The sequence below is a fragment of the Erpetoichthys calabaricus genome, chromosome 16 (genome assembly GCF_900747795.2).
Source record: "Erpetoichthys calabaricus chromosome 16, fErpCal1.3, whole genome shotgun sequence".
NCBI classification, from domain to species: domain Eukaryota; kingdom Metazoa; phylum Chordata; class Cladistia; order Polypteriformes; family Polypteridae; genus Erpetoichthys; species Erpetoichthys calabaricus.
In genome coordinates this window covers 59,504,442-59,525,764 of record NC_041409.2, presented here as the reverse complement: position 1 = coordinate 59,525,764, position 21,323 = coordinate 59,504,442, and the positions used below count along the sequence as shown (strand labels likewise).

The 21,323-nt window shown below is 41.8% G+C and overlaps 1 protein-coding gene across 1 annotated transcript in view; it reads right to left on the bottom strand.

Moving 5' to 3' along the window:
• The window catches only part of rhoj (ras homolog family member J), a 39,575-nt gene extending 36,808 nt beyond the window's left edge, over positions 1-2,767 (bottom strand). Inside the window, exon 1 of the mRNA XM_028821178.2 lies at positions 2,156-2,767. Within this exon, the coding sequence (XP_028677011.1) occupies positions 2,156-2,342 (187 nt within the window). The 5' untranslated portion in view covers positions 2,343-2,767. The remainder of the gene's footprint in view (positions 1-2,155) is intronic.
• Between the last annotated feature and the right edge of the window lie 18,556 nt (positions 2,768-21,323).

Genomic DNA, 21,323 nt, shown 5'->3' with positions numbered 1-21,323 from the left:
AATATCTACTAAAGTGACAAGAGGGAGGTAAGGATTGTACAGCCCCTGACAACAATTTTTACAAATCACCTACTTAGCTCCATGAATTACTTACAGTCAGACTTTTAGATGAAAGCAACTGTGCCTGCCAAAACAAAGGAACAGCTGCTACAGGTCTGTGTGAGGGAAAGGTGAAACAATCATTTACAAGGCAGGAAAGTAAGACCAAAATTGAGTAAGTTGTTATAACTACACTTCTAATAAGGAATGACAAAACGCATGTGGACATCATCAGACTGGGCGTTGCAACTAAACTGATAAACTAGAGCAGAGCCATATGGAAATGTGGCAAGTGGCTGCAATCCAGCTTACATTACATAATGAGAATATCAACCTACAGGCAAACTTATCTTTAATTTGCCAAGGTACCACTAGTTATTAACACTATATTGTCAAAAATTACATTTTATTTTGCAGAAGCCTCAATTGCCAATATTGCCTTTTCAATAATGTGTAAAAAAAATAGAAAAATTAAACATGTTTCAAAGATGTTCATTAAAACAAAGAATCTAAGCGAGGCAAAGCTATTTCAGTGTGAAGTATCAGTGACTCCTGTCACTGTAATGTGCCTTACACAACCTTTCTGAGCTCTGCTGTTAGCACTGAAGATTGCTTACAGTGAGTGTTAACAAAACAAACTGTGATGCCTTCCTTCCACAATTTTTCCAGCAGTCCTCTTCCTCTCTTGCCTGTTTGTTACAGTACCTTCAGCAATGTCTCAACATAATTTTTCCTTACAGTTTCATCAAGAGCAAGAGACAATCCTGGATGCAATACCAGTTCATCCATGTTATCCAATTACGACATACCCAAATGCAACAAATTTGTATGGTATCAATGAATACATTCAATCACCAAAAACAGAGTAAAATGGACATCATCACAAATATTAGGTCAATTTTAAGGCAATTGTCTTTGGGATTTGAAAGGAAATCCCAGAGGTCTCAGGCAGAGCGTGTAGTGCACTCTCCAGACAGATAATGGGGGCCCAGAAACTGAACTCTGGTCTGTTTAGGTTACAACTTTAATCACTTTAACTGTTTATAAAACAGTATGGTGGCAATGTCTTATAATTCTCAATACATTTTTTAATTTGCACAATGAACAGCCTAAATCATTTCTTGCACAGTACAAATATAGACACTGTCCATCCATCTGCACGTTTTCTGGGTCTGCATCTTCAAGCAGAGTGGCAAAAAAGTCTCTTAATTAAACATCTAAAAGAAGCCCTAAAAAATACAGTAGCATTAGAAACTTGTCATATATGCTCTATCTTGGCTTTAATTATATTTGTTCTGTGTACTCAGTCAAAGCTGCAAATGTGAATAATCTGGCGTGAGAACGGATAATTTATTTGACAGAACAGTATGGTGTAAACTTCCGCACTGCCTGGACATCACATTTTCTGAAATATGAGAAAACTCTGCAATTGTTATTGTATTCTGTATTTCACGTTAGAGTCCACATTACATTTTTTCCATATAAGGCTGGCCTTGACTGAAATGCTCATTAAAAGAGTAGATTGTTTATTGTATATAAGGGAGGCCAGCACACACAAACTAAAAAAATAAAACACAATAAAATTCAGTTTCTGAAAAGTCATTTGTGCCACAATACTTCCTATACCTGCCCCCATGACCCTCAATTTGACTTTTAAGACTGAAAATGGATGGACACCTCATCTACAATTCCACTCACATAAAATGCTGACATCTTCCTGTCTTTACACTCGGTGTTTCTCCACAGCCATCACTCTAGCTGGTCAATTCTTTACTACTGAGCGATTCCCTAATGGCTCCGATTTTACAAAGAAATATTAGGACTGATAGTTTAGATTGCCTTCTCAGTTCAGTGATTAGCTCGAACCTAGACTCTGGGGGTACTTGCACCCCAATCTCTCTGCAACAAGGACACAATGTGGGATGGAGTCCCACGTATTATCAGAGTGTACAGTATAGCCCCGTGTCTCCGTGCTCCCAACCTAATATACACTGTGCCTTCGGGTCACCCACACACGCAAATGCCTCGTCTTCCTGTAGGCACGCAAACCCAGGACACCCCACCTTGACATCCACTCATTCACATCAGCGACTTCCCCCAGCTAAGGAAGCGGTACCTGCGTAGTGGTCAAACACCGTGGGCACATACTCCTCCGGGAAGGCGTCGTTAGCGTAGCTCATGAGCAGACAAGTTTTGCCCACCGCACCGTCTCCGACCACCACGCACTTGAGCATTCTCTTGTCCCGAAGTTCCGGAGCGCCGCCGCCGCTGCCACTGCCGCCGTCCTCCCTCCCGCGGCTCATTGTTCGGCCTCTCGGAGTTCAGCCGCTCCTCTCCCGGAGTTTCAGCTCCTCTAGCGCCGCATCCCGCCCTCCGATCGGCTGCGGTCCTGTCTTCCCTCGTCCTGTGTGCTAGGAAGTCATGGGTTTCCTGCCCAGTCCCATCGGGGGAGGGGGGGCTAACAATGGGCGCTCTGTGTGTCCGACACAGGAACTACATGCGATTTGAGAGGGGCTGCAGCCTCGAATCGGCGAGGGGACGGCTTCCTTAGGAACGGGGAGTGGGGGTTGGTCAGTCCGCAACTCACAGCTGGGGGGGGTTGGACTGACCGGGCACTACGAGAACAGCACAACACAGAAAAAAGTAATTCACTAAGCTATTCCGAGTCTGGCACCCACTGCCTCATTTCAAAGGGGCGGGACGAGTATTCCAAGGTTCTGCCGAGTGCAGCGGACATGGACTCGCGTGAGACAGCCAGTCTTTCCCGAGACGTGCGCTGCACCAGCGCCCTCTGCTCTTCATCTTGATCATTTTGACCGGGAGTTGCACATTCAAACCACTAAAAGCCTAATTGCCCGATGCATATATTTTAACACACTCATTTTTTTGCCCCTTCTTCCGATCGTAGTTTGAACTCCATCCATCCATTTTCCAACCCGCTGAATCCGAACACAGGGTCACGGGGGTCTGCTGGAGCCAATCCCAGCCAACACAGGGCACAAGGCAGGAACCAATCCCGGGCAGGGTGCCAACCCACCGCAGGACACACACAAACACACCCACACACCAAGCACACACTAGGGCCAAGTTAGAATCGCCAATCCATCATGTCTTCGGACTGTGGGAGGAAACCGGGGAGCCTGGAGGAAACCCAGGGAAAACATGCAAAGAACATGCAAACTCCACGCAGAGAGGAACCGGGAAGCAAACCCGGGTCTCCTAACTGCGGGGCAGCAGCGCTACCACTGCACCACCGTGCCGCCCCCTATCAATTATACATACATTTAATTTTACTATATTTGATAAATGACAGGTAAATGGTGTAATGGTGTGAGAATTTCATTACTGTGAGTTTGTTTTTGACTGTTTCTTTGTAAATGAGATGCAAAGTTGTATTCTGCTGTACTTTTGAACATATACAATACAGTTTATTTTTGTATAGCCCAAAATCACACAGGAAGTGCCGCAATGGGCTTTAACAGGCCCTGCCTCTTGACAGCCCCCCCAGCCTTGACTCTCTAAGAAGACAAGGAAAAACTCCCAAAAAACCTTGTAGGGAAAAAATGGAAGAAACCTTGGGAAAGGTAGTTCAAAAAGAGACCCCTTTCCAGGTAGGTTATGCGTGCAGTGGGTGTCAAAAGAAGGGGGTCAATACAATACAATGCAGTTCACAGAACAGAACAATTCCTCAATATACTAAAAAATAAAAAATATAAATTTTGACGGGCGGCACGGTGGCGCAGTGGGTAGCGCTGCTGCCTCGCAGTTGGGAGATCTGGGGACCTGGGTTCGCTTCCCGGGTCCTCCCTGCGTGGAGTTTGCATGTTCTCCCCGTGTCTGCGTGGGTTTCCTCCAGGCGCTCTGGTTTCCTCCCACAGTCGAAAGACATGCAGGTTAGGGGGATTGGCGATTCTAAATTGGCCCTAGTGTGTGCTTGGTGTGTGGGTGTGTTTGTGTGTGTCCTGCGGTGGGTTGGCACCCTGCCCGGGATTGGTTCCCTGCCTTGTGCCCTGTGTTGGCTGGGATTGGCTCCAGCAGACCCCCGTGACCCTGTATTCGGATTCAGCGGGTTGGACGATGGATGGATGGATAAATTTTGACAATATGCTATGCTATAGTGTACTATATGAGACCTGATCCCCTGCCTCTGCTTAAAGAGGCAAAATGAAAATCACTATACTATACTATACTATACACCAGATCTACATATATTGTACATATGATAATATAACTTGTTATTCTATACAAGTTCGGTGTAAGGTAAATAGGACCAGGTATTACTATACTATACTCTACTATTATACTATGGTTATTATACTCTGCTATACTATACTATGGTATGTTGTGCTGTACTGTACTGTGAATAAATTTCATTTGACATTCCAAAGACATGTACACTCTTTGTGTCGTTTAATGGCACTTTACTGGGTTGTATGGTTCCTCAAAATACCATTTCACTCTGGAAAGGGCTCTTTGCATATTCATTTGGTTCTTTGCACTTTGAAAAGGTTCCTAATATGTGGACAAAACAAATCATTAATGTGCAGTATAGGCTACCTAACAGAATACAGACAGATCAAGAAAATCTGAACTGAGCCTGTGTTACTGTATGTTGTAAGGGTCCTTTTAAAATCATGAATCCAAAGGTCTTTCACAAATCTCTTATCATCAATTCGTGGTTATTTATGGAACCTGTTATGGACCAGAATGAGGGGTTCTTTCTGAAACCTTCATGTGGATGGTTCTTTTGGGAACAATGTGTCATCGCTCTGAAGAACCTCTCTGGCACCTCAGTTTTTAAGAGTGTAGTTAGGCTGATTATAAGTGGCTGGTAAGAGTCAATTTGGTTGTATGATGGCATCTTGATTAGGGCTGCCTCCCGTCCTGATCCCAATGGCTTCAGTTCCCTGTAGTTCTGTACTGGATAAATAGGTTCAGGTAGTGAATGGATGGACTGAAGGATAGGTGGATCCTCAGAGAAATTTCAGTCACTGAATAGTGCAATGAAATCACAGAGAATAGACAGTAAAACTATAAGAAATAAAGGAATGCAAGATTAATGTATAAATATTTTTGTTGGGAAATTGAAACTTAAGACCACAGAATACTATTTTCTTTTTATTATTTGTTAAAATAGAACAGACAAAAGAAAATATGCAATTTTCAAAGGCACATGTTTAGTTTTCTAAAATCATACAATGGATTCTGTTGCGTAAAAGTCCTAGACTTGTTTAACGGTTGGAATCTGTAAAAACTGTGACCATCCATACTTTATTCAAAGCCTCCAGCTGTGTCTTCTGTTATTGTTATAGCTTGACTGTTATTAATACAGTTTCATCTGGGTGAGAATTGCTAAGTTGAAGGAGTGGTAGGTATGTAAAGTATAATGAACGATTTGTCAAACCAATGACTTGACAAATAAAGATCTCCTTTAAGACCGAATGGCAGGTCAAAACTCTGCTGTCTTTCAGGAAGTGATGGTAGAAGATTTGGCAGAAAACTCTGGTGCCAATGTTCATCTATGAAGTTTGTAAAGGTCACCTCCAAAATCAGATGTTTCAAAAAAGAGAAAAAAAAATAGATTAAAACTAAACATTAGCAACTGGAGAAGCAGAACAATGGCCAAAGAAGCCTTATGTGTATCTTGGATGGTAATCTATTAGGTGGGCGTGGTGTTTTGCTCCACAAACAGTGTGCTAGTCATGACAGTGGGAGTGCAGGCGGGGTATGTGTCTCACTCTAAAATGGCTGAGCTCAATGACAGCACATCATTATAACACAGGAGAGAAGGAGGCATGGCTTGGAGAGTTATGGTTGCTTACCCTGCAGCCTCCACTTTATGTGCCAGTAACAGAGTTTCTGTTCCTGTCTCTGCAGCTGCTCCTTACTTTCAAAACTATGTTGTCCCCTGATTTAAAGTATTTTACAGTAAAGGTTTCTTGCATATACCAGAAGAGTGTTAGAAAAAAGCTTTGCTCTTTCCTGCTAAAACATTGGTGAACCCACTGTCTGCAGCTCATTCCCCAGTGTCTTCTCTCCCCACAACTCTTTCATCATCCTCCTCCTCTGTAAAGGGGTGCATCACTCTCAGCCCCACCCTTCCTATGCTTCTGCCAAAATACACAGCTGGAGTAATTGCAATTATCTGCAAAAGAAGGAAAAATGTAATGGTGTGGGATGGCCACCTTCAGCACTGCTTGATAAAGAATGCAACAGAACAGTCAGCAGAAACCTAAATAAGCAGTGTGTCTAGGAAAACAGACTCAGCCATTATATGACCTGATCACACCGTGACCTGAATGTCCTTTAGTGCAATTTTAATATTTTAAGCATATTTGGTAATACATGCTATTAATAAGACTATGGCTCCTCGCTATCTTGATTTGGAATATGTAGCATCAAGAAATGGGTCGACTAACTATTTCCCTTGTACAGTGGAACCTTGGTTTGCGAGCATAATTCGTTCCGGAAATGTGCTTGCAGTCCAAAGCACTCGTATATCAAAGAAGAAATAATGGAAACTCAGATGATTCATTCCACAACCCAAAACTATTCATATAAAAATGATTAATACAAAATATAAAGTAAAAATACATAAAACAAATTAACTTGCACTTTTTCTTTGAAAAGAATCATGGCTGGTGTGAGTGAGTTTCTAAACTCTTGTGGGATTCCACCCAACGTGACGACACGTGGAAAAGCGTCCCAAAGCAATCGCAGTCTCCCAGCGCTGTAGCAGTTCGCCGTAAAAGCGAATCCGAAAAGATTGCGGACATACTATAAGCGCCTGCCGTCGATGGGTGATACAAGGAACAAGGAACATTATAAATGTGCAGGGCACAGTACTACTCGGCCACGACCCTGCCTGACTGCTGTGTCTGTGTATAGTAGAGTGGCAGACCCCGCTACAATAAATAACAGTGCTGTTGCTGTTTCAAGCTGAATAAAGCTGGTGTTGCTAAAGTACTGAGACTCAGCTTCGTGTTTTGGGGTGCAAGACGGGGACTCGCACGTCATAGCACACACACACACACACACAGTCACAATGCTGTAGTAAGCAGTATACGCTCATACGGATGTTGACTATATGAGTGAGGTACACCGACTCAGATGGAGAATAGGAGACGATTGCCCACAATCCCGCAGAGAGAGAGAGAGAAGAACCATCAGCTCAGTTGTGATCACATGACATTCAGCAGACAAAGCATATACATACTACTCGTACTGCAAGACCTCGCTCGTTTAACAAGTCAAAATTTATTAAAAATTTTAGCTCGTCTTGCAAAACACTCATAAACCAAGTTACTCGCAAACCGAGGTTCCACTGTATATGAAATTACAGTGTGTTTAATAGAATTATACTAATTTAATAGGATGCATTTTTTTTTTTACAAAGGTACAGTTTTCAAAGCAGCCATGACAAATCTAAATTGGCCTTGTGTGAATAGACGCTGCGATGGGTATGACTCCCTCTTCAGTGCTAGTTACCACCTTGTACCCAGAGCTACAGGAATGCAAAGTTACTTCTACCCCTCAACTGCTTAAGAAGGTTACAAAATGGATGGACAAGTTTCAGTTTTAGGCTTTTTGCATGACATCCTTCAGGGATTATTAGCTTGTGCCAGATGACCGCTATGTTAAGGCATTAGGTGGTATTAGAAAATTACAAAATTTTGATGAGAACAGGCCATTCAGCCCAACAAAGCTCACCAATCCTATCCACTTAATTCTTCAAAGTGATTGCACTTTGTTAAACACAAGACACAAACCTGCATCTAAAACCTTTGCCTTTTCTGATAGTTGTGTGAATCATCTGTTTCCGGGAACCTTGGTTTCGTTCCAGATATGCCAATTCATGGGAGTCTTTCTGTGGACAGACGAATGGAAGGTCTGCGTAAAGTTAATGCTTCTTGTTTATTGGGGCACCAGGAATACCTCTGGTCACTTTCTATGGATGTCGTGGCCTTTATAGTCGTTGACAAAGGCTATTGATCTAGCTATTGATAGGCCTCATAAAGCCTATGATCTAGGCTATTAAAAAAAAACAAAAAAAAAACATTTTTACTTTATTCTCGAAAAGCAGAACACTACAATGACATGCTGCTCGATCAAACAAATATCAACATAACAAGTGTAGTTATTTACTTCAAAATCAAAACACAGAAAACAAAAGAAAAATAGAAGCACGAAGGAAAACAAAAAGCGAAACAAGATTCAAGGTCTATAATCTAGGGTATTTTCTTATAAATATATTTTATAGTATGACTAACTTCTTAATTTATATGTCTTTGCAACAGATTTACAATTGTATGCCTTTCATCTTACTTCTCGATGGAGGGGAATGGTTGTAACAACATTAGAGGTTCAAAAGACCACTAGAAATAATAAAGACCTTGGCTTATCCCAATAGTCATTATGTCAGCTTCTTTCCATCTTGTATTTGAATCATTTGAAGAAAGCAAACATTTACCTTTTTTTGAAGTGCCGAGCAGATCCACTGTGTGTCCTGGGTGGGGATGGATTTGGGCATTGCATGGGTTTTACTTGCTTCTTTGTTTTTATTATTTTGTCACATGCCTAAACTGTAATAAATATTCAGATGTTGGTACAGTGATAATTACCAAGATGAGTATTTTTACAGAAGGTCAAATGGCTTTATTTAAGTATGTCTCTAATTAGTTACTTGCCACATTAGAAATAATTAGATGCAAGACTATGCTGAGACATTCCTTCATCCATTTCTCACATGAACACTCACCTTATGTTGTTTGGGTGCTCAGTTTGGTTTAGTTTATGTGTAATTAGATCCTTTTGTGGTTATATACCCAAATGATACATATTTTTTAATTATTAGTGTTTTGTTTATTTCTTTACAGGAAGTGGTCCAATTTGCAAGATTAGCAGTGTGGGAGATGTACATAGACAGCTAAGCAAATGATTAGGTGTGCTTGCCTGTTACTTTCATGGACTATATTACAGGCTAATGTGGCAAAAACATCAGATAGGATTAGTTCATTATGACCTCAGGATGCTCATACTGCTGCTATGGCACATTAAGAATGCCTCAGTGTTGCATTCATCTTTTTGTGCAAGGAGTTATATTAGATTTATAAATCAAAATTAGTCTTTGTGAGGCTAGATCAGGGGTAGGCAATGTCGGTCCTGGTGAGCCGCAGTGGCTACAGGTTTTCATTCCAACCCAATTGCTTAATTAGAAACCAATCATTGCCAATCTCAGACCTTATTTAATTTTATGGCTTGTTAGTCTGTGTAATATAAGGCTCTTATATCGTAGATTTTTTTCCTTTCCAAGGATATCATCCAAATGATTTGAAGCCTAAAACAGATAATTTTCAGTCTGTCACATTTTTCTATTAAGTGTTTTATTAAATCAAACCGTGCATGATGAACACACACAGATGTAATTGGAAAAAAGCTAGCTGGAGAACTGCTGGCTGCTTTGTCTTTTACATCTTATTGCTAATAAGGAGCAATTAAAACACTGAATGCAGCAGTTTAAGATTGAAATAAGCAATTAAGGTTGGAGAACCTTAACAAGCGAGACCACTAAAATGAAGCATCAAAATGTCACTTAAGCAATATGTGCTTCATCAGCAATAATTGAGTTCTCGTTAAGGAACTGGGTTGGAACAAAAACCTGCACATACTGCGCCTCTCCAGGACCGACATTGCCCACCCCTGGTTTAGATGTTGTGTTTTTTGCTCCTGAACATCTTGGATGCCATTTTAGGTCCCTAATTACCACCATCTTGATATCTCAACATTAAATCTGCTTCTCTGTGCTTCTAGTGTCGTGACCTCTGTGGTCGTGACACAACGGGATGCAAGTTCGGCTAGGACAGGGGTGGGCATGCTACATACTCTATGCATTGTGAGCTAACATCTCAATCCATCTCAGTTAAGGTGGGATTTCACTCATACCCTGTATTATGATGTCTGCCACTGGCTACTCACCATCAGAGATTATTTCTTGACAGGTACTGAGCTCAAATGTTCTGAGATGCCATTGATCTAAATCAGAGCATCTTCACCAAAGACTCCAAACTTGGACATGACAATCATGACAGCCTTCTCAAATGGCACACTGACAAGGTTATTGGTGGTGGGGTGTGGAGCTGTCTCGGTCTTTGTAGCCAGTGACCACAGTTACTTGTTAAAGCAGAAGTTTTGGTTGTGTTGTAATATTTTGGTAAAGTCCAATGATCAGGTGGGATGGTCATATTGTAGTTCCACAAAATGAGGTCACAAGTTAGTGAGTAGGAGACAAATTTCTCTGTTTTTGAAATAGTATGTTTACAACAGTAGAGTGTCATGACTACCTCTCAATACCCACCCACAGAGAAAAGCCATAAATCTTAAAACACAACATAAATCTTAGGTTAATTCAAGGAATTGAGACTGAGGTAATGCAATATTAAGATTAGTAAAACACATTAATAATAATATCAGTCCATCCATCCATCTTTCTAATCTGCTCATCCAGGATACTGTTGAGGAATAGCTGTAGCCTATCCAGGAATCACCAGGGGTAATCTCTGGACAGGGTGCCCAGTCCATCGCAGTGTGAACATGCTCAAGCACACACTCACTCCCAAGAGTCAGTTTAGCATTAGCAGTCCACCTAACCTGCATGTCTTTGGACTATGGGAGGAAATTGGAGTATATGGAGGAAATCCATGTGGACACTGAAAACCATGCAAAGTCCACAGAGCAAGCAACTAGGATGAGAAACCTGGTCTCTTTGTTGTAACGCAGCAGTGCTACCACTGGGCCACCATGCCAATCAAATTTTATTTTATTGCTCGCTTTGCCATCACCTGTGCCCCCACCCGGCCCGCAGCTCGCGTTGTGAAGAGGGGGGCTGAACGCACCCCAAGGAGACGCGGCCGCTCCTTCCGAAATCCGTCTAAACTGTGATACAATAGGAAACAAATGCAGTTTTTTTTACCTCCTCTTTGCTTGATCAGCTGCTGGCTTGCTGCTGCTGCGGCTGTGCCGTGTAATCTACATCTCATGTGGTGCACTTCTGTCATATCACCTATGTCCATATATTCAATCTCTTTTCACTTTTACCTTTTTATCAATATCGTATTGAATTTTGATTCCGTGTTTGGAATTACATCGTGACAACACAACATATAACTGCCCGTGAGTGAATATCATTTCTTTCTCTCAACAAGAAATGTGTCTGACAATAGCATTCACACAAATGAGAATTAATTTCTCTTGCGGGATTTCACTTTCACCAAACAACAAATGTTTGAATGCTTGCGGATACGGCTCTTCACTGGGCAGAAACACTACTTTTTTTTTTCCCTGATGGCAACACGAATTACAGTATATGATCTACAAGTCTCTGACTTAAAGTTTAAATCAATAGTTAAAACAATATATTCAATCTCTTTTCACTGTTCCGTTATTTCACCAAGTAATATTTTCCATTTGTTTGTGCTAATGCGATCTTTACTATCATTTTTTTGAGACTTTCGAATTTTAGTACTTCCATTATCTCTAACTTGTTCTGCATGTGTACTGCGTCAACATTTTTGAATTCTTTACGATGTTCTACTTTGTCATCTAGTCTTGTTTTATTCCCTCCCCCGGGCACGGTTAAATCTCTTGGCACAAAGACTTGTCTCGCGGGACGTGAAAATGCCTCTCTAAGAAAATCACGTCTCGTCTCCTTACAACCTTCCAAAATTTTTTTTATAATAGAGAGAAATCCTTAAAGAAAAAGAGGAATATTTTTATAATGGTCTCTGATTTTTGTAAATAAAATCATTTTGTCAAGTAAATGTCACTATTTCAATTGTAGTTTCTTTACATTCAACATACAACATCCAAACATTATTGAATTGCCATTATGCTGATGTCCTGAGGTCATCCATGTTTATGTGCTATACTGTCCATTTCTGCACAATGTGCTAAACCTCTGTGCGACTGTATGGCAGTGTGCTGCCTGACAAGTCCAAACCACCATCTACCTTTTAATGAACCAATGGTCCATGTGGAGGAGTGCCTTTCATTATACAGGGTGTCCACAAAGTCTCTACAATTTCAAAATTTTATTAAAAAAACAAATGAATAGACACATCTGTGGAAATTATTACAAAATGAGTAGTAGATATTGAAGTTTTTTTTTGCCTCATTTAATACACCTTTATATGGGCACCATTAGTTGCACGAAGCACATCAAGACGGTAGTCTATTTCTTGCTGTGTTCTCTGTAGCATTGCGTCATCAATGGTGGCAATGGCATCAGTGATCTTTTGTTTCAGGTCATTAATGTCCCGTATCTTTGTTCAATACACAATATCAAATTGGGGTTTTCTGAGCCCCAGATTCTCACATTATGTGTGTTCAGTTTTCCTGAAACATGGAAGGTTGCCTTAAAACAAACTTGGGTGAGGAATGTTGCATTCTCAGACAATCGTTCCAGCATCTTAACTACAAACTCTTTTTGTCTTTGTTTATCATTTGGCTTGAGTGCCTGTAAGAGTTGCACTTTATAAGCATACAATCGCAAGTTCTTGTGTAGGACCTTGTGCACTGTTGAACGTGGGAGTTGTAACTGTCTGGCAGCAGTACGGATGGATTTTGTAGGAGTACGAGCAAAGGATTGTCTTACACGAGCCGATATTCTTTGTCGTCCACTCCTTTCTTTATCCAATACAGTCCCCGTCTCCATAAATTTCTTGTGCCATGCACGAATTGACAGACGTGACGGTAGATGTTTTCCATACTTAGTCCTGTAGTTTTGCTGAGTCTGAGTATCCGATTTTGTTTCAATAAACCACAATACACATTGTGCCTTTTCTTGAGGAGCAACCATTTTTTAGAGGTTTATTCAACAACCTCTCTTTCATCAACAGGGTACCTGAAATACCCAAATGTAATGTGATTACAAACTTTGATAACAACTGAGAACATAGGACAAATTTGATTAACATATCTCATCAATTGCCTTTTTAGAAAGTTTTGAAAATTTTAAAGAGACTTTGTGGACACCCTGTATATTGTCTCTTGTGGTGTACCCACAATCGCCTGAATGAAAGATTATACAGGTTGTCAGTAACGTACTAAACTTAACTGCCATCGCATCAATTAGGTTTACTTACCAAAAAGCCAACCATCACACACAGCAAGGCACACTACTGTTTGACAAAACAAAAGAAATTGTGGGTTGAACCATGCAAGAAAGTTAATCAGACACTTTTCAAAATTACATATTAGTTGTATATTAATTGAAAGTAAGTACTTTCTGTTTACAAACACAAATTCATTATGTGATGGTGCCTTTATTGCAGTTTATTGTAAACTAGCCGACGTGTAGGAATAGGAATGGAAAACGATGAGAAAGGAATTCAGAAATCAAGAAGAAAGAAATACTTCTTGAAAGACGCAGTTGTGAATAGGTGTTTTGCTGGAGACGACAGATAATGAGTCTAAAGATCTAACCCTAGAAAAAAACCACATACAAGTGACCTTGGCTGAAGACTGGTTGTTGTAGATTAACGCAAATCTTTGCAAACGTTTGTCCTTGGGACTTGTTGATAGTCATGGAGAAGGCGAGTCTGAGTGAGAATTGTGTGCGTTTAAATTTAAAAGGGAAATTGGTGTCAGAAGGAAGGAGAGAGATTCTTGGAATGAAGATTGTTTCAGAATTTTGGATAGCGATCAGTTTGCACTCAATAATATTTGTATGTGTTCGGGTAATGATGAGTCTTGTTCCATTGCAAAGACCTTTTGATGGCATAATATTTCGGAGGAACATACAGCAACTACGGCTCCCACCTTTAGATGAAGGATATGGGGAGGCATGCAAGTTGGTGTGAGGGTGTGTAAAAACTCCTGTGGGTACGTTAGTTGATCATTAGGATCGCCACTGACCACTGTATCTATACTCTTGAAGATCACTTTTTCACCCTGTATAAGATCAAGAACTTTGTTGTTAATATGTAGAGAATCGTTTTGTGACGCTCAGTATTGCTCTTGCAGCAAGTTCTTGGGGAGTCACAGTCGAGAAATTAATATCATCGTAAAGTTAAGCAACTGGGTCTTGTTGTTGTGGTAAACATTCAGAAGGTAGTTCTGCCGTGTCACCAGTTTTACCTTCCCCAACTTGAAGAAGCCATTGAACAAATTGAGTTTCACTTTCAAGAGCTCTCATATTTTTTGTGAGTTTTAGGACCTTCATTTCATTCCACAGCCTGTGTTTGTTGATGCAAGAGGCAACGGTGAGGGCTCAAGAACCGCGGAAGATAACAGGCAGTATTTGGCGGAAATCTCCACCTAGAGGAATGGTTTTATTACCGAAAGGTGCATTTTCCTGAGTGAGATCTCACAGTAGTCTGTCAACAGCTTGAAATGCATAACAATGTGTCATTGGTGCTTCATCCCAGATGATAATTTTCGCTTCAAGTATATTATTGGCATCGTTGGTATTTGGCTTCACGTTGCAGGTTGATGTTGGTGTGATTTGAAGAGGTATTTTGAACACGGAATGTGCAGTATGGCCACCAGGTAGCAAAGTTGCTACGATTGCAGTTGAAGCAACCGCTATTGCCACGTCTCCTCTACTTCTCACAGAATGAATGAGGGTTTTGTATACAAAGGTCTTGCCTGTTCCTGCGGGGCCGTTGAGAAAGAAACATTTCTTGGAATGAACAGGTGGATTGTATATTGCCTGCAGTTCTGTTTGTATGACTGTTCGCTGATCGTCGTTGAGTTGTTGTGTGTAATCTGAAGCAACTTTTTGATCGTGGAGAATGTCAACACAGGTTGGAGTATAAGGTGGGATGAATTCGGTGACTGGGAGAGGAAATTGTTGAAGAGTCATACCATAGCACTTGAGTATTTCATTAATTTCCGAGAGAGTGTACATTGGGGCAGTGTCAGTGGAATATTTAGTAAACAGATTTTCGCAAATTGCCAGTTTATGTGTTTGCCATAGGTCCGGGACGTTGACAGGTTCCCCAAAGGCACAAATGATAGCGAAGAGTTGTCTTATATGTACGGGCATCTTAGTTTGTGTAGCTTCATAAAGAGTGTCGTGCCAAATCTTGTCACCGTCAAGGAGACCTAACTCTTGACATGCTGCTTTAAATGAGCTGCATATGTTTCCATTTATGGTTCTAAGCTCCTGGAAAGTAGTAGCTCCTGGAAACCGTGTTAAGAGGGCATGTAAGTAGTAGCGTTCAGAGTCTTGAATAGAGACAATTGGCATTTTACCTATAGCGTTACTTTTTCGGAGTCGTCGCTTCCACACGCTAGCCTTGGAATCAAAAGTATAATAATGTGGAATGTCTATATAGTGGAGTGATTTTGCATGATCATCCATCTTATTCAGGTCAAACCAGATAGATAGATAGATACTTTATTAATCCCAAGAGGAAATTCAAATTCAATTAGCATGGTTTTTCTCATTGCTTCTCGATTTAAGGTTTCTTCTTTGAGACCTTCACGATACAGGACAGTTTGTTGTTTGGGAAGATGGACAGGTAATCATATAATTGTGTGAGATTTGTCTGACATACTGTACTCACTAAGACGCAACATAGCTTCTGGAGCACTAACATATCTTCCATCCAAGAAAGTCGTGATTTCATCATGAACCAAGTCATTGTTAGCATGTTCTTGCTGTAAAGTAACGGAAGCTGCATCGTAACCTTTGTGAGCATATTTGTAGAGATATTTCATGGACTTTATAGATGAGAAAACTTCGACATTAATATGTGCATTGAATTTTTTACTCAACCAAGGGTTGTACGGAACTATCCATCGATTATCAATTATAAACTTGCCTATTTGTGCAGTTGGCCCTTCTCTTCTGCGGTAGATTGGGTAGCCATTAATGTTTTCTTGCGTGTGTTCCTTGCAATCTTTCGGGAATCACTTGGTGCAAGTACCATCCTTCATGCACAATGCTGTTGGGTTACCTGCTGTACCACATGGTCCGTGTACCATGCATTTAGTAACAATTTCAAATAACTTAGGGTCAGTGTCAGGGTTAGGGAGTTCAGCAGTGACATATTTATCAGTGTCATCTTTGGTTGTTATTTTAGAATTATTGTGAAGAGTAAACAGCATGTGGGCATGAGGAAGGCCACGCTTCTGAATTTCGATTACGTAAATATAAGAGATAACAACCCCAAAAATATGTTGTTGTAGAATGTCTCTAAGTAATTCCTGCAGCTTAATCCAAAAGACTCGTACTACAATATCAGGTCTGTGCTCCGGTCTTTGGGTATCCGACAGTGCATGTAGAATTTCCGGCCAAGCAGGATTACATGTGAAAGTGATAAATAAATCAGGCTCTCCGAATTTACGTACTATGGCCATAGCATCCTGATAGTTTTGTTGCATGAATCTTAGACTTCCTGGAAATGTGGACGGTAATATGATCATTTTGCCTACACGTACGTTGTTATTTTCAGCCTTTGCTTGCAGTGCGTCTGATAGTCCTTTGTATTGTTCCACACGCAGATCTTGTTGATGCAATCTGAGATAGCTGAGACGCGCGCCCTCTGTTTTAACATAGGCATCTACGACATACTGTTGGAATAGTTTGCCACTGGAGTGCAAAATACTAAATGTATTCTTCATTGCTAATCTGTACGTGTAAAATTGGCATTGAGTAAGCCTTATTCGGTTGGCGGTTCTTTTATCTGGAACATGTTGTAAATCTTTGTGCCAGCCAATGTCTCCGTAAGGGAATAAAAGTGGGTAAACCATAGGGTCGCAATTCATATTGAGCGTGGAAATCTGTTTACAGGAGTTTCCTCTAGGATAGATGCAAATATCCCTTTCGGCAGGGGGTTTGCCATCTTCTCCGACTAAAATCGCTGCAACATCGGTGTGACATGTCACGGCATTGTATCGTCATAAATCCTGCCCAGGGTTTTCCTTAAAAACCATTCGTACAGATGCTGTTGGATTGGACTGAGCGATTTCATGCATGTGTTTGTATGATTTAGCGAAGGGGTTGATTGTTCTGAGCATAGAATCTAGCTGGAGAAGTACATTTTTGCTGAATGCAGAGTTTGCTTTATTTTGTAAGCGTACTTCAGTAGCTTGCGGTGTGTCAAAAACATGCAACTGTCCATATCCTGGAGAGGTAGAAGTGTTAGCGTATAGTGGAGAGATTTGGTGATAAATTTTCCCTTGTATTTTAAAACAGTATGGTCCGTGGCCAGGAGGTTGAGGTATCTGTGCACCCATGTAAGCAAATGCTAGAGAAGAGTTGTTTATTCGAATGTGTTCACGATAATTTTTAGCTTCTGATGTTTGCTGTGTAAGAAGCTGTTGTAAAGACGCAGGTGGCTCCCGCAAAGGTGGTAAAGCTACTTTACCGTCGTGGCAGCACCTCGAGTACTTGTTGGATGTATTACGCTCAGCAGGCCAGTATAGTGCATGGCAGTATTTGCACTGCTGGTCTGGAGTCCCAATGTTGTACTCTTGGACGGGAAGACAGGAATAAGGTGAAGAAGTACCTGTGGTAACGGGAAGAGGATTGTGTGTATGTCTGCTGAGACTGTGTTGGTTTGGAAACGTTGCTTTGCAGATGTCGCATTGCAAGACTTGTGAATGAGTTTTGTTGTGTTTTGTCAGACAATCCTGTGTAGTGAACTTCTTATTGCATTTCTGGCACTCATATAGTTGTTGGGAAGAATGCCTTTTCTTGTGTTTAGCAAGTGAAGTTCGCGTTTAAAAAGTTTTGTTGCAGTAATCGCACTGGAAGAATGTGTTATTGGAGTGGGAGTCAGGTCATTTTTCAGCAGAGTGAATCTTTGTGTGTTTGTGAAGATAGTTCTGCGTTGTGAAACGTTTTGTGCAAGTGTAACACTGAAACAATTCGTTGTTGCAGTGAATTTTGTTGTGTTTGGCAAGGCTGGGTTTTGTTTTGAAAGGTTTACTACAAATGTCGCAGAGGAAGGTTGTACCAGTAGACGAAACTGTAGTGTTTTGTGGAAGAGAAAGATGACTGAGGACTGAAGTGTTGGTGTTATCAGACATTATATGCTGCTGTGGAGACATGATCGGAATCGGTAGGAGGGCTTCATAGTGGCCATTGTCCAGTTGTCCTGAGTACAGAAGGTAAATGAAGAGAGTATTTCCAGAATTTTAAATGCAAGGCGGGATGTTGAGGTCATGTTTGAAGTAAATGACAATGTAGCATGGAGAATCTCTGAAAGAGCTTGAATTTCAGCTTCACCACCATAAACTCCAGATGTTGCCATGTATTAATAGTACTCCTGACTTGTTGTGATAACTCGATTTGCGTTGGAAAGAACAATAGGAAGAACGTCTCCAAATCTGTCCCAATGTGATGCAACAAAATCTACTGCCCTATGTTGTAGTGAGAGTGTATTGCCTTCGTCAACCGTTTGTGTCAAGAAATAACTCACTGATAGTTACAGGCAGTTGCCAGATTGCGGAATAGAGATGACGTTGTACAAAAACCCGTCGACAGAGAAGATACTGTCGTTCATTTTATAACAAAGTCTTAGGAAACAACCGTCACAGTATAACGAAAATAGCAAGGTATATGGGAGGCCGCAGGCAGCGTGGTGAAGGGTTTGGAAAAGGACGAATAGGAATCGAGAAATGCCATGTTGCGTGCGTGTGGGCGGGACCAGTTTTGAAGAGGAGCCGCAGACATTGTGGGGAAAGGTTTGGAAGAGGACGTATAGGAATCGAGAAATGCTGTGTCGGCTGCGTGTGGGCGGGACCGGTTTTGAGGTGGAAGCAGGACAATAGGAACAGGCGGTTGCCAGGTCGCAGAATAGAGATGACGTTGTACAAAAACCCGTCGACAGAGAAGATACTGTCGTTCATTTTATAACAAAGGCTTAGGAAACCACCGTCGCAGTATAACGAAAATAGCAAGGTGCATGGAAGGCCGCAGGCAGCGTGGGGAAGGACGAATAGGAATTGAGAAATGTCGTGTTGCGTGTGTGTGGGCGGGACCAGTTTTGAAGAGGAGCCGCAGACATAGTGGGGAAGGGTTTGGAAGAGGACGAATACGAATCGAGAAATGCTGTGTCGGCTGCGTGTGGGCGGGACCGGTTTTGAGGTGGAAGCAAGACGATAGGAACAGGCGGTTGCAAGGTCACGGAATAGACATGACGTTGTACAAAAACTCGTCGACAGAGAAGATACTGTCGTTCATTTTATAACAAAGGCTTAGGAAACCACCGTCACAGTATAACGAAAATAGCAAGGTGTATGGGAGGCCACAGGCAGTGTGGGGAAGGGTTTGGAAGAGGACAAATAGGAATCGAGAAAAGCCGTGTCAACTGCGTGTGGGCGGGACCGGTTTTGAGGTGGAAGCAGGACGAACCAGAAGAGAAATATATTTAAGAGATTGTGCTGATTGCATTAGAAAAATCAGTAATTGCTGCAAATTGCCTTTTGATCTTGGCTAGCTCACCGTGATTGGCTATTGCATTTAAATGGGTAGCATCTTAAATATAACATCCCACACAGTTAGCAGGACGCAGCTCGGGGTGCCTGCGTGATTCCTAACTGGTCAGCCAGATCATGCTGGAGATCATCCATAGCCAAATGCTCTGCATTTGTTAAAACCTGTAAGGGAACCGGGTTTGCATGATATCTCCATGATACTCTCTGTAATGTAGGCTCCAATTAAGCACACAACTTCAAGAGGATAGCCCTAGAACATCTAAATCAGCTCATAATCCAGTCATCATCACAAGCCATAAAATCATTTCAATACCTTAAAATTTACTTTAGCATGTCATTGGTGATATACTCTGAAAGAGCTAATGCTGCCATTGCGAGTTACGTTGTACAATACACAGCACCCCCTTTTTATAAAAAAAATAGATAGACTACACATTAAAAGCATTTAACATTATGTGTATTGTTCCAGATGGCTGGGGACCCTTCCCAGCCGGGATGCCTGGATGGTCCACGAGAGGGACAATACCTTCCCTGGGCCATGAGAGGGCAGCCGCCCTGGTCTGCTTGGCGGCCACTGGAATGGAGCTGGGAAGCTCATCCTAATGGGCGGACATGGCCTCCGCCAGGGGGTGCCCAGACAGTAATGGAACCCTGGATGACAGCATTTCCGCCACACCAGGAAGTGCTGCCAGAAGAAATCCCAGGGGCACCTGGAGTGCTTCTGGGTGATCATCTGACACTTCTGCCACACAAGGAAGTGTCATCAGACGGAGCACCTGGAGCCCATCCGGGCTATTATAAAAGCGGCCGCCTCCCTCCAGTAGACGAGCCAGAGTTGAGAGGAAGGAGACAGAGCTTGTGAGGAGGGGAGTAGAGGTCAAGGAAGGAAGGAAGGAAAGAAAGAAAGAAAGAGAGAGAAGAGTTGTAGGTGATAAGGCATTGGGGTGCTTAAAGAATAATAAACGTGTGTGTTTTGGACATCCTGGTGTCTGTCTGTCTGTGTCTGGGGGCTGGCTTTCCACAGTATGTACAGGGAGATTCACTAGAAAGAGGCCCCAGATATAATATTGTAATTAGGAAGAAGCAATCTGAACCAAAAAAATATGCTATATACCTTGGCGTATGTGTAGTCGATTGCATTACATGCAATGCTGGAAGTGGTTTCCATTTTCTGCTAGACACATTTTGACATGGAGCTCCATGTTCCTGAATGCATCGACAAGTGTCTCGTTGGAGAATAGCAACAATTTCACGTTGGATGTTTTCATTCAAATCTTCCACAGTGTGAGGCTTGTTCCAATAGACTTTTCCTTTGAGCATACCCCAAAGGAAGAAGTCTGGTAGTGTCAGATCTGGTTACCGTGGTGGCCAAAGCCCCTTTGAAATTACCCTGTTGCCAAAGAAGGACTTAATTTCTGTCATGCTCCTTGCCGATGTGTGACACGTTGCTCCATCTTGCTGGAAGTAACCTTCCGTTAACTCACGATCATCCAGGTTGATTCTGACATTGCTTAAACGAATTGGTGACCAAGTAGGTTAGCACCATGAAGACATGCTGCTCAATACTGTACACCACCATCCTGATGAGAAGTCGAGTGACTGAGTGAAGGGGTACAGGCAGTATGCACCCAGAAGTTGCATAAGGAGGTGAAACGTTGTGACGTCTGTGCGCCACCTACCTCATTGCTCCGACACAGGAGCATCCTGGCTTGCTTGAAGCTCCATATACTGAGGAGCACATTGCACGTTGATTCGTTTAGATTGCTTCATCCTAGCGAGAGTTATTACAGAATATTCAGGGCTTCTTTCAAGTGAATCTCCCTATATTAGGCATTATT